At 43.5% G+C, this 19,333-nt stretch overlaps 1 protein-coding gene across 11 annotated transcripts in view; it reads left to right on the forward strand.

The window, feature by feature from the left end:
* The window catches only part of ANKS1A (ankyrin repeat and sterile alpha motif domain containing 1A), a 184,322-nt gene that overhangs the window by 59,548 nt on the left and 105,441 nt on the right, over window positions 1-19,333 (forward strand). For all 11 annotated transcript variants that reach the window (XM_064597489.1, XM_064597482.1, XM_064597481.1 and 8 more), the window contains 2 exons: window positions 17,124-17,204; window positions 18,970-19,126. Coding sequence is in view for 9 of the 11 variants with exons in the window: in XM_064597482.1 (XP_064453552.1) it covers window positions 17,124-17,204; window positions 18,970-19,126 (238 nt within the window). In the remaining 2 variants the exon portion in view is untranslated. The remainder of the gene's footprint in view (window positions 1-17,123; window positions 17,205-18,969; window positions 19,127-19,333) is intronic.

Consider the following 19,333-nt stretch of genomic DNA (forward strand, 5'->3'; position numbering starts at 1 on the left):
CGGTTAACCTCAGCCAGGAGATTACTTTCTGCACATCAGCCCCCTCAGAACAATCTAGCTTCCTCTGCAAACCTTATGGACTTCACCTCACCTGCTTTCCTTTCACCTGATCTCACAGTACCAGACCATTCCTCACACTGGGATTTACCCATTAGCAGAATGACTCTGAGCCTTAACAATGAGGGTATTTAGCTGTGTGCTGGACCAAATGTTCAAGCCTCTTGGTAGGTCACCTCATGAAGAGAAGAAGTAAGGGGAGAAGGGCAGGGAAGGTGATGGAAGGAGAGAGCTGAGGACAAGTATCATATGAGGAAGGAAGGTTTATCCTGGTAGGTGGTATACTAAAAAGAACGTTTCACAGGAAGACAGAAGGCTTCCAGTTCAGTCTGGTTCAGCCATTTACTAGCTGTTTCTTCCCTTCAGTGTGGCTCAGTTTTCCCATCTCTAAAGTAGAAGTTTTGGTTGGGCAAGATGGTTTTAGGCCCTAGAGATTGAGAGAGGAATAAAACAAGGCCCCTGCCCTTGAGGAGTTCATATTTTGATGAAGGAAATAGGCTGGGTGTAAGCAAATAAAGAAAACAGAGCACTGTAATGTTTTAAATAGAGGACCAAAAAGAAAAGCCGTGGGAAAAAAAAAAGAAAAAGAAAAGCCGTGGATAAAGTTAATTCAGCCTGAAAAGTGGGATGACATTTCGCTGGGGCTTTGAAGGATATTTGAGATTTCACAGAGATTAAGATAGGATGAATCGGAGAGAATAGCAAGCACAAAGACAGGTGGCACAAAGCTGGCGCCCAGGGTGTGTACAGGAGTGTGTGTGTGTGGAGGGGGAGCCAGAAAGGTGACTGGGGATAGCTTGGGAAGGTCCTTATTGCATGGCAGGCTAGGAAGCTTTTCCCAGAGACAAGAGAGAGCTATCAAAAGCTCTTGGGGAGGAATACCTGATTGTGTAGGTCTTTTAGAAAGTTAATAGTGACAACATTGTAGAAAGTGTTTTTTGGTTTTTGTCGATGGAGGGAGACTTCAGGCAGTCCAGATCATTTTGGAGGTTATTTCAGGGATAAGGCAGCAACTTTGGAAATGGAAAGGAAGGGACAACTTTGTGAACTGTTTTAGGATTTGGAATATCTGGGATTCAGTAACCCACAGTTGACTCACTCACCTCCCCTATCCTCACCATCACTTAAAATAGTGGTATATAACCATTATGGGCAATTCCTACAACGTCTTCTAAAATCTTACTAGCCTTTGAAATCACTGACCCATTTGGTCTCCTCCCCTGGGGACCGGTACTGCCCTCATTTGGGCAAGCTTGTTCGTAGCCTTTGTAATTGAAGAGCTCCATTCAGAAGCAAATGGGAATAATTGATTTTCATCCTCCAGAGGCTGGAAAAAATCAAAGACCACAAGAGGTTTTTTAAAAAGGAGGCCAATTCCAGAAATAAATTTTCTCCATACTCCTTAAAAGAACTCTTAAGAATCTCATAAACGGAAGCCTGTGTCCCTGGAAGAGATCTGACTTCTCTTAAAAAAAAAAAAAAGGAGGGGTGTGTGTGTGTGTGCGCGCGCGCGCGCGCGCGCGCGTGTGTGTGTGTGTGTGTGTGTTGTTAAAAATTGTTCTGTTGGGGCACCTGGGTGGCTCAGTCGTTGGGCGTCTGCCTTCGGCTCAGGTCATGATCCCAGGGTTCTGGGATGGGAGCCTCGCATAGGGCTCCCTGCTCGGCGGGGAGCCTGCTTCTCTCTCTCCCACTCCCCCTGCTTGTGTTCCCTCTCTCGCTGTGTCTCTTTCTGTCAAATAAATAAAATCTTTTAAAAAAATAAATAAGAAATAAAAATTGTTCTGTTGTTAAAACAGTAAGGAAGACTTTATTTAAGACCACTGCAAGGGGAGAAATATGATGCTCCCCTCCAAATACAACAGGGACAAGTAGGGATTTATAGCCAAGCAGCAGGGTGAGGGGTCAGGGGATGAAAAATTACCAAGAGGGGTCAGGGGATGAAAAATTACTAAGAGGAGGAGACAGCAGGGTAGGGGGATTCTTGCTAAACTGACCTAACAGGATTCTTGCTAAAGGCAGTCCAAGGACTTAGATAGCAAAGGTGGGGGATGAGGAACTTTATCAGATGGGGTGGGGTGGGGGGAGCTCTTGTTAAACCTACTTAACAGGATTCTTGCTAAAACTTGGCTGAGCAGTCCAAAGACTGGATGGAGACCAAGGTCAAGGCCTAGTTGAAAGAGTACTCAGAGGAACCTGAGTAAAGTTTGGTCAAGGAGAGTTTTTGTCAGTTTGTGCGCACGTGTGTGTGTGTGTGTGTGTGTATGTATTCATGTGTTTTATTACAAAAAGTAATGCATGCCTCACCCCCCAGAACTCATCAGTCTTAACAATTTGGTACGTAGCCGAGGCTTAGAAAAATACACCATTCTAACAGAAATGAGATCATACTCTACATACTGCTATGCAGGTGCATTTTTCACTTCCTCATGTATCTTGCATGTTTTCTCATGTCAACACGTATATACTGACTCTTCTCGTTCTTTGGAATGCCTTGCCTCACTTGAGATATTGATGCCAAGCCCTTATACTTTAGATTCCAGTTCACAAGTTTTTTCACATACATTCTCCCATTTATTCCATAAAATAACCCTCTCAGGAAAGGGATAGGGCAAGTGGCATCTCCATTTGACATAGAGATTAGGTGATTTACTAGTTTGCCGCTAATATTTGTTAAATCCAGGCTTTACACATATGGGTCAGTTTTATGTGTGGAAAAAAAAAATAACTTTGACATTCAGCTTTCTTTCTTTCTTTCTTTCTTTCTTTCTTTCTTTCTTTCTTTCTTTCTTTCTTTCTTTTTTTTAAGACTTTATTTATTTTTTTGACAGAGAGAGACACAGCAAGAGAGGGAACACAAGCAGGGGGAGTGGGAGAGGGAGAAGCAGGCCTCCCGCTGAGCAGGGAGCCCTATGTGGGGCTCCCATCCCAGGATCCTGGGATCATGACCTGAGACGAAGGCAGACACTTAACGACTGAGCCACCCAGGCGCCCCGACATTCACCTTTCATGTTAGCCACATTCATAATTTTTGTTTGTGGTGCTTGGGGCATTTAGGAAATATGTGTGGTGTATATAGGACCTGGAATCTGCTAATAAATTTCATTTGAGGTGTTCATCCCTTTTGCATGTATTACTAACTTCTATATTTAATTTTTTTGTCATTTTAATTTCCTTAAACAAAATAATCATCTTGAATACCTTAAGATTAAATGAATTCAGTTTGTATCTTTCATTATAATGTTCATACTTTTAATAGTTACCTTAAGTAATGAAGTTTGTCACTAATTGGATATCTGGAAATGTTAATGGGAGTCTTTCAGTTAACTACCTCTACTCATTTCCCTCTGGGACCCATTTCCTACCTAGAACATAGTGCCTCTCTCTCAGCCCTCTTTATTGGTTTTCTATGACCCTGGTGAGAAAGATAAAGAGCAAGACAGACTGAATGAGGAGTGGGGGATGTGAAGCAGGGCGGAAATGAGAGAATATGAGCTATGGGGGAGTCATCTTATTCAGGAATGAGAAAAACAGTGGGGGGAGAGCATGTTTCAAGAAGTTGCATATAGCACAGTGGTTAAGATTTTGGAGTTAAACCCAGTGTTACCCATTCCAGCTCTATACCCCTGGATAAGTTATTCACCTCTCTACTTGTCAGTTTCCTAGGGTTCTCTTGTAGGGTTCTGGTGAGAAGTAAATAGTGAGTTATTTAATCCACTTAATTAAAGTATACTTGGGTCATGGCAAACATTTAATGTTAGCTGTTGTTTCTAGGCCTTTTAGAGTAAAAAATTCCAAGAAATGGGTCTCAAAGTCTGGATGGAGTAAAGTGACCATATAAATTATTGTCCAGGCAAGGATGCTGTTAATAATTATTCTGGGACAACAGATATAAGCCAAGATTTATGGTTTCCCTAAGGCAAAGGCTTCTTTGTCCCCAAACGTGACTGATTAAGGCACCTTGCCTTCCTACCTCAGCTCAGTGAAGCCTCTGGACTTTGACAAGCCAGGGAGCAGATCATTTTTTTTTCTTCAAAGATTTTATTTATTCATTTGTCAGAGAGCGCGCGCAAGCACAAGCAGGGGGAGCGGCAGGCAGAGGGAGAAGCAGGCTCTCCACTGAGCAGGGAGCCCGATGCGGACTGGATCCCAGGATCCTGAGATCACAACCAGAGCCGAAGGCAGATGCTTAACTGACTGAGCCACCCAGGAGCCCCGTGGGAGCGGATCATTCTTATAAGCACTTCTTCAGACACACACACATACACACACATACACACACACATTCACTCACTAAACAAGAGAAGAAACAGTGCTTTTTCTTTCTAGGTAACATGTTATGTTAGGGTAAAATGAATCTGCACATATATCTAGTAAAATTTGTGCAGTATTTTTGACCTAAGAAGTAATTTGACTGAAGATATTTGAGTTCTTCCAGTTTCTATATCTAAAAACTACCATACCTCTCTTTGAATAGCTAGGCCCCCTCATGCCATTGAGGCATCAATTTCTTCCTCTCTGAGCGTAAAGCGTGTGCCAGGTACAGCGCTTTCTTGGCAGTGAGCATATGGTTGGTAAACATGGTTGTTTGTATTCTAGTGAGAAAGAGCATCAAATTGTGGCAAATAGAGAACTCAAACCCGCAATCGTTGTAGTGAGGGCAGAGTAAAAGCAGCTCTAAGTAGCTCATGAAGAGCCAGCCTTGCCTAGCCTGGGAAGGAAAGCAGAGAGTTCCCTGAGGAGGAGAGCTTTTTGCTCAAGCTGGATAGGAATTGAAGAGGAATTGAAGAGGTAAGTTGGAATGGGGGATTGGGGAAGAGGCAGGAAGGAGCCCAGTCTTCCAGGACAGGAGACCCTGAGTGAAGAATGCAGAAAACCACGAAGTGCCTGCTTTTCCGAGATGACCTTGGCTGCAGTGGGATCACACATTCTCCCTGCTGTCGCAAAGCCCTTTCGTTGTCCCTTGTCTTGCTAATGGAATTCCATTCATCCCAGCCTTCCTCCAAGTTCCCTTAGCATTTGCACAGTTCTTTTATAACACACATCACATCGCTTTATAATTGTTTGTTTCTGTGTCACTGAAGTTCTTTCGAGCAGGGACTTGGTCTTATTTATTGCAAGGTACCTAGACTAGCACAGTGGCATTTCCCCTTCTTCCCTCTGGGTGCCAGGTACTGTGTAGTTGCTGCTTGGGAAGGTGGCACGAGACAGGCACCGTCCCTGCTGTCCCGGAGCATGCAGGATGACAGTTGTTTGTTTTGCTCAGTGACTGAATGCATTGCCTGAGTCACCAGTAAGAATTAGAATTTTGAACTCTGGAGGTCATTTTCATGCAGTTCAGCAGTACCTTTTTTCAGCCGTGGAACAGAAACAGTGTTAAGAAGCCATGCCAAGGTAAATTGAATCAAATAAAAGATAAGGGCCCCCAAAGTAATAGTGTAAACCATGGGGGAAATAGGGCTTGTAAAAATTTGATTTATACATTGGTCCTGCTGAATACCTTGTAGTAACAGCAGAGAACTCCTGGAGTGGCGTTCGCTTCATGGCAGCGTACGTCCTAGGTTGTCACGTGCACGTCCATAGCGAAACAGCAGTTTCACTGTGCAACCCCCCCTGCTGCGGCTCAGATCCCCCTCCCTGCTGTATGCCCTGGTCGGGAGGCAGCGTAGGCTTGCCTCAGGTAGCAGTGACTGGAACCAGCCACTCTTACAGTGATCACTATGTCCAAGCTTCACAGTCTCCCTGCTCTCAAGCAACTTGCCGACAGGCGTGTGGTGTTGCGTGTGTCCACACCAGTTACCGACTAAACACAGAAGGGCCCAGAATAGAATGCTGTAGAGAGCAACATTGGATATAACCGGTGTGTCTACTCCAAACGCTGTTGTCCTTGGCAGAAGGCAGGAGAGCACTCTTTGCTGGCTTTGTGGCCCAAGGAGGCCATCCTTCCAAGTTGATTGTGTGAGTCGTGTCAGCTGTGAAGTTAAAAGGGTGCATTGCCTTTCTGCTTGTGTTTCTCTCTCATGAGGGAATAAACCCTTCAAAGTCCCTGCCTCTCATCATGCTCGAAACACAAACACATGGCCACAAAAAGCCAAGGTTACCAGAACTATACATTTCATAGTTGACAAGGGCTCATCCAACCTGTCATGTAGTGTCAGATTCGTTACTGATGTTCTTACCAGAAGGCCATTGATGCACACTTGAGTTCCTTTCTGGGAAAGCAACCATTTCCAGCTCTTAGCTCTCTGTAGCTGTTTCGTCCATGTTTTGGATTATTACGCTTATACTGCTGTTTCTTGATTTTTAAGTTTTAGGCATCCTCTGTCAGTCTTTGTTATGAAGAGGTTTTAGCTTTCTTGCTCTCTGTCCACTGCCTTTTCATCCTTCAGATAGTTCACAATTTTTAGTTATACCAGTATCTAATATTTGTGTTTATATTATTATTTTTAACAAGCTTTATGTTTATATTATTAAGGCTATTAGTATTATTCACCTGCTAACCCAATTAGTATACTACAGTCTGATCTTTTTTTCCTGTACAGTGCACTAACTAACTGCCTCTCTTTTTTTTTTTAAGATTTTTTATTTATTTATTTGACAGAGAGAGACACAGCGAGAGAGGGAACACAAGCAGGGGGAGTGGGAGAGGGAGAAGCAGGCTCCCCGCGGAGCAGGTAGCCCGATGCGGGACTCGATCCCAGGACCCCGGGATCACGACCTGAGCCGAAGGCAGTCGCCCAACCAACTGAGCCACCCAGGCGCCCCTAACTGCCTCTCTTGTTGGTTTTCTGAGTTTCCAATGCCCAGCTCACTCTTAATTCCCAAACTACAACCATAATTTTGAAGTCCTTAAATGTTACTTTCTACATCCCAGGCAGGCACATCCAATGACCTTGTCAGTTTCATTGTCTCCTGCAGGCAGGCCCCTGGAGCCCTTCATCCTCCAGCCACGCTTGAGGCTTGCTGCATGGCTGATCCCCTTTGCCTTTTTTTGGCCCCGTTTCCTGGATGCCTGTCTTCCTCTTTCTTGGTTTGCTCATTTATTTGGTAGAGCATATCCTCCAGTCGCTTCCTGATCAAAGGGTGTGTGGGAGGTAAAATTTGAGACCCTGCATATCTAAAAATATCTTTATTCTCTTTTCATACTTGACTGATAATTTGTCTGCTATAGAATTCTAGGTTGGAAATCACCTCACCTCTGAATTTGGAAAGCATCGCTCTTTTGTCTTATGGCTTCCAGAGCTGCTATTGAAAGTTCTGATGCCACTCGATCCTTTGTGTGTGAACTTTTTTCTCCCTGGAAAATGTGTTCTCTTTATCCCATGACTTCTGAAATGTATTCTGAAATTTCACAGTGTGCCTTGGGGATGGATCTTTTAAAAAATTATTCATTGTACTGAGCATAGGATGGATTCTTTCAACTGGAAATTCATATCCTTCAGTTCTAGGAAAATCTCTCAAGTTGTTTCTTTTATAATATTCTCTCTGCTTTTTCGTTTTTCTCTGGAACTCTTGGTCTTCTAATCTGCTTATCTTTTCTCTTGTATTTCCCATCTTTTTCTTTGGTTATACTTTCTTAGAGATTTACTCAAATTTATCTTCTAGTTCTTTGATTGTGTTTTTATTTCTACTATTATTTTTTAATTTCCAAAACCTTTGCACTGATTGTTGTGGTTTTTTTAAATCCTGTTTTTGTGTGATAGTAGTTTGTTGTTGTTGCTGTTGTTTTGAGTTGAGATTTTATTTGGTTTTCTGTTTCTGTTCCTTTGAGTCCTTTTATTCTGTTTTGTGCTCTGTCATTTCATGTTGAACCTTCCTCAAATGTATGGTCCTCTTTGGTGATCATTTTCATTTAAGAACGAGTCACTAAAGAGCCAGTTGCATAATCTGGATAGAGGTGGAAAGAACTTGGCGAGGATGGCTTTTATATCATATAGGGTGATTGGGCAGGAACCCACCTGCTTTGATGGGGAATCCCCCAAAGTCAATATCTATTGAATTGTTCTGTGGAGTCCTTGGTCCAGCCTTCTGTTTGGGGTGGGGGTGGGGCCGCCAGCATTCTGGGAGCAGAGCTGAGATCATGTCCTTCAGGATGTAGACTTCCTTTTAGGGCTTCTGTTTTCAGTATAGTGCCTCTCTCTGCCTTCTGCCGTTCCTGATGTCCAAGGCTGGAGCCCATCTAATTCAGTTTCTTCACAGAATAGATCTACCTTCTCCTGCCTGGATACAGGGAGTAATCGTCTACTGGCTGCCCTGGATGGGACCAGAGATTTAGTGATCTAGTGCCTCCTTATAAACAGAATTTGTATCAAGTTCTTGTTTTCAGCCCCTCCTTATCCCTGGCCTCATGTACCACCTGGTACCTCTAATCCCTGAGCTTTCTCAGGGTATATATGTGTGTATATGTAGAGCCTTCCCAGGGTATGTGTGTGTGAAGGCCAAAAAGGCATCCCCTTGTATGGCCACAGGGATTCACTTTCTCAGTTCTGCTAACTTGTCTACTTTTCATTTTCCAAAAAATGTTGATTTTTTATGTTCACTGTTCTCTTTCTCCTGTTCCTTGTTTTTACTTGCGTTTTAATGGGGTTCAGGGGTGAGCAGAAATAAAATACATGTTCAGTTTTTCCCAGTTAACTTGATTTTAGGGGAAGTTGCACGGTTTTCGAGGTTTTGTGTCTAATTGTTTCATGTTGGTCAGTTTTGTCTTTTTCCAGAGATCACAAGCTTCTTTGACAATGGGGATAGTTTCCTGGGCTCCTTGTTATTTCTTCTTTTAAACCTCAACAGTTAAATATGTAGAAGGCATTTTAGTAAAGATGTGTCAAATTTGTTTGAGTAAGATGAAGTCTTTTTAAAATTAGACTGGCTTTGGATAATGTTTCATTGTGTTGGGAGACTGCCAGCCCCTCCTGAGGTTCAGAGAGAAATCTGCGGTGGCGGTGGCGGGGAAAACTCAAAAGAGGAAAATAGCGAAGACCTTTGGCAGAAAAAGACTGATGAGACAAACTCCTGTTTAGACCTTAATGATTTCATGAAACTGGATGGAAAACTGCTCAGAACCTCTCTTACTTCTTGCGTGTATTGCCATTGCTCTCTCTTCATAGAGCCAGTGCTAGAGAAGGCCCTTTCCTGACTTGGTGCTCTCAGAATCTTTGACCTCCTGAGAATCCATGCCGGAGGAAACCCACAGAGCTCCAAGTTGTTTTCTCTCAACAATCAAGTTCAAGATCTGGAAAAACTGGAAAAAACATGCACTAGCAGTCAGACATGGGATTTTGTTTCAGTGCCACATGAATTAGCTATATGATGATCAGCAAGTCATTTGAACTTCAGTTTTCTTAACTATAAGATGGAAACAACACTATGTACTTTCCTACTCCATAATATGGTTGTAGGGGTCAAATATGGGGAACATGCATGCATGTAAACACTTGAACATTATCATTTTAAACTAACTATGTAACCAACGTAGGGCGTTCCAGACCCTCATATGCACCTGCTGACTGGACATCTACGTGTGGGAGTCCAAATTCATTTCTGCCCTAACTAATCCAATACAAAACTTTCTCTCCCTCCCCTCTTTTCCTCCCTTACCTCATAACATCATCATCACTAAACAGAGCGACCCTGGTTTTCCTCCTGAATTTACTCTCACTGTCCATGAATTTTTCACTTCTCACCCACCCTTATGCCCTCACCCTGATTTAGTCACCAGATCCTGTCTTGTCCATTGATTCTATCCTTTTTCCTCTGTCCTCCTTGCGACTGCCTTCATTCAGGTCCTCACTTCATGCCTGAATTGCTTACTTCCAGCCAAACTCCTTGGATCTAGTCATATACCTCTTCCTTTCCATCATCTACACAACTGCTTAGCATAATGCTTTTTTTTTTTTTTTTCAAATTCTGAAATATATCAAGCCATCACAATAGCATGGTGAATAATCAGTTAGCCATCTAGGCTCCCATCTCCCAGCTGTCAACAGAGGATTTCTCTAAGACATGCATCTGATTATTCCCCACTCAGAACTTCGGTGGTTTCCAAGACCCTTCCTAGTTTGGCTCTGCCCGCCCCTCCTTGCTCGCATCCACCATCCTTTCACTCATGTGCTCCGGCCCCTCACAGTCACTTGCCTGTGGCCCAGTTTGCTGGGACGACTGGGGAGACCTTGAATTTAGGTGTTTCCTCTTTGTTTCTTCTGTCTGGTGGATTCCTTCTAAGCTTTAAGGCTCTGTCCAACTATCTCCCCTTCTGCAACGCCTCCCATATTTCCATTTCCCTATAAGCTACCCTGTGCATACTTCCTTCCCAGAATGGCACACACCGTTTGGTATTGTCATTTGTTTACTTGTCTGACTTCCCCACTCTACTCAAGGGTGGAGACTGTAGCACACTGGCATATGGAAGGTAGTGCATAAACATTTATTGAATTGAACTGGATTGGACACTTGGCCGGCCCACTGAGATGCCATTACTTGTCTGTGTAGAGTAAGCAGTTAAGTAGCTGGGCAACGACATGAAGCAAGCTGACTGCTAGCAGAGAGCCACTTTATGGTTATCATTGGGTCCTGAAATTGTATTCCATAGAGTAGTCACAGATGAAAATGGGCTGAGCACTTTGATTCTAACTTAGGGTTCTTCTGTCTCTGTGTTTTATGGACAGACATCTCAAATACAGTATTCTTTGTCCCAGCAAGAGACTGTTGCCATTTTTAATGGATACAGGTGTAGCAAGTCTGTTACTGCATAGAGACCATGTCATATTTAAGTAGCAGGTTGGTAAAAACCTAGTGTTAGAAGTTGCATACTGGTGGCCCTAAGCCAATTCCCTGCATAGTGCTGTGCTCTTGGAAACATGAGGGATTTCCCTAAAGAGTTTAAAATTCATGGTGTGGATGAGCAGCTTAAAGAATTCACAGTGGTTCAAGGTCAAATGATAAATGTGGTGGTGAAGGTGCCATAGATGATCTGGAAAATCTGAGGTGAGTGAGATTAGTATCAGCTCGTGCAGTCAGGAAAGGTGTCATGGACCAGCGCACATTTGAACAGGGCCACTTTCTGTGCTGGCTAGAATAAGTGTCTCCGTGTATTTTCTGCTGTTCTTATTCGGTTTCACAGAGGCTTCAGCAATTTTGCCTCAGGTTTTTGCCTGAGTTTCACTAGGTCTGAAGAGTGATATGTAGATTTAAATATGGGTGTTGTCGATGGACCTTTTAATTCAGATAGAAGGAACCCTGATTCCCTTTTAGAGATTTAGTGTCTGATCATCATGGTTTGGACTTTAGAGTCTGTGCCCCTTCCTCTTGCTTGGAAAGTGTCCCCCTCTCCTTCAGTGTGGACTTTGTATCTTCCCCCAGAGCTCGACCTATAGTCGATGCTTAAGGACGCTTGCTGACCTCCGCTCCCCTGGGTGGCCTCCGTAAGCCTGTTCCCTCCAGGCAGAGCCCCCTGCTCCTCCTTGCTCTCCAGCCGCATGTCAGGCCTGCTCCTGCTCAGGCCGTTTGCATCTGATGCTCTCTTTACCTGTCCTCCCCAGACACCCACACTGCTCCTTCCTTCACTGCATTCATATCTCTTCTCCAGCGTCACCTTCTTAAAGAAGTCTTTCCTGAGTACCTTATTTGAAGTGTCACCCGTCACATTTTATTCTTTTGTTTCTTTATGGCGTTTACCATTACCTGCTACCATATTTCTATTTATTTATTTGCTCACTCTCCCTCCCTCCAGATTCCAGATCCACGAAGGCAGAGACTTTGTCTTTTCCCATTTGCGTTTCCAGGCCCGGGAGTAGTGCCTGGCACATAGGGGGCACACTTCACTTATCTATTGAATACATGCGCAAATAGCCCCACGAGCAGGCCCTCAGTCAGCACCTGCCCCACTGTACAGAGTGGGCTGTGTCTGTACGGCTGGCCTGTTATTCATCACTGCCTCCAGATCCAGCTTGCCACCTGCCGTGGATCAACGTGTAGTCAGTTTGTAAATGGATGGAGAGAGGCCTTTGAGGTGGGACTCAAAAGCCACAGGTTCTCATCAGCCCTCTTCTTCCTTGCCCTCTGCAGTCTTTAGATGCCGTCTCCAAATGTAGGTGCTTCTGCGTCCCAGACGGCAAGGCTTGCTGTGCTCCGGCATCATGTCCGTGGGGTTGGGTTGCTGTGACACGTCTTTGGCTTCTCAACCCTGATGCTATTAAACTGGTTCAAACCAGTTTGGTTCTAGTTTCCATGAGCCGTTGAAGCCCTGGGGAGCCTATCACAGTAGAATTTGCAGATGCAGAGCAAGATTTGAAGGATTAAGTGACTTGTCCTACAACTGACAAGAGGCAGAGGCAGCTAACTAGAGTCTCAGCTCTTAACTGGGGTTCTGTAGTTGCCTCACGTGGGATCGCTGGGACTCCTCTGAGACGTACCAAGGGTAGTTGTGAGGGTTTGTTCTATGAATCAAGGGCAGCAATTACATTTCTGTATAATCTACATATAATCTACATTTCTGTATAATCTGGTTTAAGAGTCTCCTGGACCGTTTTCCTTCCCTCTGGTTTTCTTGGCACATTGTGTTTTGCTTTTGTTTGTTGGTGAGCAGCCCTTTGGCATTTACTGTCTTAGAAAATCCTAATAGGACAGCTGTGATAGAGAGGAAGACCCAGATTGTAAATAGCTCTTTTCTTGGGCTGCCAAAAAGGAAGAAACTTGGGTGGAGGGGGATATTACTACCATCCTGTGTGAAGCGAAAATTCTAAGCAGGGAGATTCAGTTCTCTGTTTTCATTTAGGTGTTATTTAATATATTCCCCATTCCCCCAAATTTCCAGATGGGCGTTCAGAGGAAATGCTAGTTAGAGAAAAAGCAGGGGAGGGAGGTGTAGACCTTACTGGTTAGAAACATTGCAGCTTATGCAGGGAAGTCCTTGTCTTTCTTCCTCATCCTTTCAAATTGTTTTGAGGGAGTTTTAGTGCTGGTAAAGGATATCCAAGCTTAATCACCTGTAGACGAGAGACGTGGAGGGAAAAGTTAGAGTGAAAGAAGGCTTGCTCAGTCCTGCCTTTTTTTTTTTTTTTTTTTTTTTTGTGAGGGCGGTTTAAGTCTTAGTTTTCAGGTTACTTTGGGACCCGGATTGAGATCATTGAGGAGCTAGCAGATTCCTACTGGAGTCCTCAGGGCTGACAAACCTGTGCTCCTGACTGCCTGACCCATTACTGGTATTTTCTTTTTCCCAGCTCCTGTTGGTTTATTCTAGTCATCTTGCTGTTGGATTGTTATTCCAGCCTTGTACTACTGCATCTTTACCTCCTCTTGTCATCCCAGTTAGATCGTAAAGTCCTTGTTCAGCCAACTGCCAAGAGCTCTATAAATGGGAGTTTGGGATCTGCCGCTGACTTGGGGAGAATAATTTGTTTTTTGATTCTTAGTGTCACCTATTTTTTAATAGAATGACGATGTTTTGTCTGGTGGGTCAGTTTGAAAATGAGTATGAAAACTATACCTCCTAGTTTTCCCAGACCCATTTCACTTTCTGTCATTCTCATCATTGCCAGGCACAGGTATATAATTTTTGATTTAGAAAATGAGGTTATTGTATACATGTGACAGATATAATTGCTTTTAACTCTTTGTTTGGAAGGTGCTGTAGGAATCCAAGCTCAATGGAGGATGGGGATGCCAGGATGTACCTCAGGCTCCTGACCCTGTCACCAGCATCCTTAATTGACAATGAACGAATAACCTGGATACCAAAGCATGCCTATCTTCTCTTTTCACTTAAAATTTATCTTAAGATTTTATTTTATTTTTTTTTTTAAAGATTTTATTTATTTATTTGATAGAGAGAGACAGCGAGAGAGAGAACACAAGCAGGGGGAGTGGGAGAGGGAGAAGCAGGCTTCCCGCGGAGCAGGGAGCCCGATGTGGGGCTCGATCCCAGGACCCTGGGATCATGACCTGAGCCAAAGGCAGACGCTTAACCAACTGAGCCACCCAGGCGCCCCTATCTTAAGATTTTAAACCTATTGTAGACATGCTCATTAAAGTGGCCCAGGTCACACATATACAACCATTTATTAGTAACAGTTTGATGTTTTTCTTGGTTTTCTTTTCCCTGTGCACAGGTTCTTTCCCCTCTTTCTTTTATTTTTTTTTATTTTTTTATTTTTTTACAGAGAGAGACAGAGAGGGAACACAAGCAGGCAGAGTAGGAGAGGGAGAAGCAGGCTCCCCGCTGAGCAGAGAGCCCGATGCGGGGCTCGATCCCAGGACCCTGGGATCATGACCTGAGCCGAAGGCAGACACTTAACGACTGAGCCACCCAGGCGCCCCTCCCCTCTTTCTTTTAAAAAATTATTACAAAAATACACAACTGCATTCTCATTGTGTTTTAAACAGTGTGGTAAAATACAGAGCAGAACATGAGAGTCCCTCTCCACCATCTGTAGTGTCCCCCAACGCACATTTCCTTTCCCAGAGGTGACCCCTGGCAGCACTTGGCGAGCACTCTTCCCATCGCCATCCACCGTATGTGCGTGTACATACACACTTCAAAAGCAAGGGCTCCTGTTTGGTGTACTACACAATGACTACTTTTTTTCACTTACCCTTAACACAGTGTGTCTTGGGAAATCTCTCTACGTTGGGACACATAGGTCCAACTTGTTTTCTTTACCTTGTTGTGGTTGTTGTTGTTAATGGCTATGTAATAATAATTCATCGTATGGGCATATCTGGCATTTAACTGCCCACCTGTTGGTGGACATGAAGTGTTTAGTTTTTGCTCTCACAGTGAAGCAGTCCTGTACAAGCGTGTATCTTTGTGCATGTGTACAAGTGTTTCTGTTGAATAGCTGCCAGGAAGTGGAAATGCTGGCTCAAAGTGAGTGCCTATTTTTGGTTTGGTGGATGCTGCCAAATTGTCTTCCCAGAGGAATTCACCAGTTCAAACTCATACTAGTGGTATATAAGAGTGCTTGTTTTCCTGATCTTTATAAATACCTTTTATTCTCATTTTTGTCAGTCTGATTGGTGAAAAGTAGTGTGTTGTTTTGTTGTTTTAAATTTTATTTTTAAGTAATCTCTACACCCAATGTGGGGCTCAGTCTCACAACCCTGAGATCAAGAGTCATATGCTCCACTGACTGAGCCAGCCAGGTGCCCCTAAACAACTTTTTTTTTTTTTTAAGATTTTATTTATTTATTTGTCAGAGGGAGTACAAGCAAAGCAGCAGGCAGAGGGAGAGGGAGAAGCAGACTCCCCGCTGAGCAGGGAGCCTGATGCGGGGCTCAATCGCAGGACCCTGGGATCATGACCTGAGCCAAAGACAGATGCTTAACCAACTGAGCTACCCAGGCATCCCTGAACAACTATTTTTAATTTTTTTTTAAGGAAAAAAATAAGACACTTCCTTTCCATGTTACAGAGTGTTTACCTCGTACCAACTGCCAACAGTAGAGGCATTCTCATTAAAAGCAAGAACAAAACAAGACTGCCCTCTACTACCTAATATTATTTTAGAAGCTCTGACCAAGGGGCGCCTGAGTGGTTCAGTCGGTTGAGCGTCCAGCTCTTGATTTCAGCTCAGGTCATGATCTCAGGGTCATGAGATCAAGCCCTACATTGGGCTCTGCGCTGAGCATGGAGCCTGCTTAAGATTCTCTCTCAAAAAAAAAAGAAAGAAAGGAAGGAAGGAAGAAAAAAAAAAAAAAGGCAGCAGCATCTCTGGCCAGTGCAGTAAGGTGTGAAACAGAAGTAAGAATTAAGGCTTTAAGGATTAAGTTAGATGACACTTCAGCATCCTAGTACAGTATTTCTGATTCAAACAAAGCACTCAAATTTAGATCTTGTTGTTATTCCGTTTTTTTTTTGTTTTGTTTTGTTTTTTAGCAATAAGACATTCTTTGGAAAGCCCCATTGTCTCTTACATATTTTTTTTTTTAAGATTTTATTTATTTATTTGACAGAGACACAGTGAGAGAGGGAATACAAGCAGGGGGAGTGGGAGAGGGAGAAGCAGGCCTCTTGCGGAGCAGGGAGCCCGACATGGGGCTGGATCCCAGGAGCCTGGGATCATAACCTGAGCTGAAGGCAGACGCTTAACAACTGAGCCACCCAGGCGCCCCTGTCTCTTACATCTTAACACATGTGTCCTGGTGCTTTTATTAATGTGGGTTCTTTCATCTTGGTTCTTGCTGGTCAAATCATTCAGATAACCTGTAGGTCTATGTTGAAGTCTCTGTAAGTCTTCAGTCACCAGTGTAGAGGTGGGTGTTCAATACCTGTGACTGGCTGAATGGTTGGTTCAGTGATATTTTTGATGACCTTTCAATGAACTGTTCTTACAATCCTGGGAGTATTTAGAGGCACGAGTCCCATACTGAGTGAATAATGTCATTAAAAATGAGAAGGGTAGGGCGCCTGGGTGGCTCAGTTGGTTAAGCAACTGCCTTCGGCTCAGGTCATGATCCTGGAGTCCCGGGATCAAGTCCCGCATCGGGCTCCCTGCTCGGCGGGGAGTCTGCTTCTCCCTCTGACCCTCCTCCCTCTCATGCTTTCTGTCTCTCATTCTCTCTCTCTCAAATAAATAAATAAAATCTTAAAAAAAAAAAAACAAGAAGGGTACATGGGACGCCTGGCTGGCTCAGTTCGTAGAGCATGCAACCCTTGCTCGTGGCTTCGTGGGTTCGAACTCCATATTGGGGGTAGAGTTTACTGAAAAAAAAAAAAAATACACAAAAGAAAATGTAATACTTCATTGGCTTCTAGAGCAGAGTTCAAACATATGCCTGAAGAGAAAATGGATTCAATTTAAAAAATTAAAAAAAAAAAAAAAAGATGAGAAGGGTACAAAAGAGCAAGCTCTTAAATGATATTGTTATCTTGATGCTAGACTCCCTGTTCAGCAAACGATTGTGTTTTGTCAGTGTTATGCATTTCTGTAGTAAATAGCTGCTGTCCTTTATCAGGAGTCATGTGGATGTAACTAGTTTGGTTAAACACCACAGAGAATTCTTTTCTAAGTAATTAGCTGGCTCTAAATTTGGTTTGTGACTTCAGTGTTCTTTTTTCTTTTTTTCCCCCTCTATAGCATCTGGAGAGGGCCAAATGTGAACTGTGTTGACAGCACTGGGTATACACCTCTACACCATGCTGCTTTGAATGGCCATAAGTAAGTATTAATATGCTATATTCCTGCTCTACCCTCCAGAACCCAGGCCTTTGGATTGTCTTTTCTTCGTTTCTATAAAGGATCACTAAGCAGTAATGTTGAGGAACAGGGGAAAACAAACTAAATTCAGTCCATCCAGAGTTCCTCAGTCTCTCGTTAGTATATAATTTAAGCACCCTTCCCTACTCCACCCCCCAAAAAACTTCAACCAAAGGTTAAGTTTTACCTTTTCTGCTTTGAAATGGTGCAGTACCACACAGTGATATGAATATGAAGGTCACATTTGGGGCAGCCAGATCATAAAGGGGCTGGATAATCTCTTAGGGAACCAGCACCTTTGTAACCTGAAAATAGATTGAGTGGTCATAAGAAACTTCCCTTCTGTTAAAGTAGTTATTTATTTACTCTTTTGGCTTGCCATTCTTCCTCATACAGTTAGCCTTGTAGACAACAAGAGCCCTTTTTAAGGGGAAAAATACATAAATCATATGGCCTATTTAATTCTCCTAGGTATTGGTTAGTAGTTACTGGGTGGGATTTACGCAGAAAGTTTTCTGGAGAAGCTGCGCTTTGGGGGGAGTTTGAGAGAAGATGACATAGGTTTAAATGGTTTGGCGGCCTTTTCCAGAGGGCACTGCCCTCCATGTGAGAGAGAATGTGATGGCTCAGCCCAGGGGCAGACAGAGTCATGGAGTACAGTGAGTAGATTTGCCAGGATGTGGAAGAATGGAAACCAGAGTGTAGCAGCACAGAGGGTGGTAAGGAGAGTTTGAGGCGTCATACTCTAGGGGATAAGAAGTAGAAATTTAGTTTTCATGAGGGGGGATTATTGGAACCATTTTCGATTTTGCTGAGCAAGGAGCGGGGCCCTCACTACCTTGTGGTATTCCGTATCACTTGTGCGGTATTTGGCCCAGCCTGATGGACGCTGATATGCCAAAAAGAGGTGATGATTGTTTCCTTCTACATTAAACTTTTCTGAAATATATTGAATGTGATCTTTATGTCTTTTCTATGGCCATCTTAGACAAAGCTAACAAGGGCTCTGTGGAGACCCTTCCCCCCATAACTAGGGGGTAACCTGAATTAAAGTGAATCTTGAACTTAAATGACTGCAGCTTGTTAGCCAAGTTTATTTCCAGATGCTGTTTTTATTTACAGTGGGGGTTTTCTTTGACCTCATGTGCATGGGGATAATTATATATTTGTATCTGCTTAATTAGAGGTGTCACCAAAAAGAAAGCCAAGCCCTTCTTTCTGGATATATCAAATGATACCATATGTGTCTGGCTTATGTTTACAGCAACTTTAATTCTGCTCTGCCTGTCTGCTTTTAGCTCCCACATCACTAAATGCTCTGAATAATGTGATGAATAATGATATTTGTCTTGCATGACTACTTTTATGTAAATTTTATCTCTGAATGCTGTTTAAACATCACAAACAAGGAAACACTGCAAGGTTTAGACAAGGGGACCAGATGTTTTCAAAATAATGGAATATAGGTGGATTGTCTAGAAAGCCTGGAGAAATGGCGAGGTGATGAGTCAGTGTTGTTTGGCTCAAGATATTTCAGCTGCATATCAGCAGCTGTATACGTAGCTCATGGAATAAAAGGAAGAGACTGGGTGATGAGCTCAGGTAGAGAGAAGGGAGCCGAGTGGGGTAATATCTGAAAAGGTCTTCATGCTACCCAAATGTAAAGAGCTGTTAGTAGGAAAGACTTCTGAGTTCTGCAAACTCATGATTGATTTTTGCCTTCTAGGGATGTGGTTGAGGTTCTTCTGAGGAACGATGCGTTGACCAATGTGGCTGATTCCAAAGGCTGTTACCCTCTGCACTTGGCAGCCTGGAAAGGAGATGCCCAGATAGTGCGGTTGCTCATCCATCAAGGGCCCTCACACACCAGAGTCAACGAACAGGTCGGAAGGAAGAGAAGCGTTCTTCCCTTCAGCTATAGCCAGACTGTGGCGGCCCCAGCACTGTTTCAGTTCCATAGCACAGATCTCAGGGAACCAGCTCTTCCAGGCCCTACAAATGCTTCCCCCCACCCCACCCCCAGTGCCACTCCTCCGAGGGCATCAGGGAGATCTTATACCCCAAGGATGCATTTTACACGCATTTGAATC

The sequence above is a fragment of the Mirounga angustirostris genome, unplaced genomic scaffold (assembly GCF_029215605.1).
Source record: "Mirounga angustirostris isolate CCGP_5_RB_7025 unplaced genomic scaffold, mMirAng1.0.hap1 SCAF_8, whole genome shotgun sequence".
Classification (NCBI taxonomy): domain Eukaryota; kingdom Metazoa; phylum Chordata; class Mammalia; order Carnivora; family Phocidae; genus Mirounga; species Mirounga angustirostris.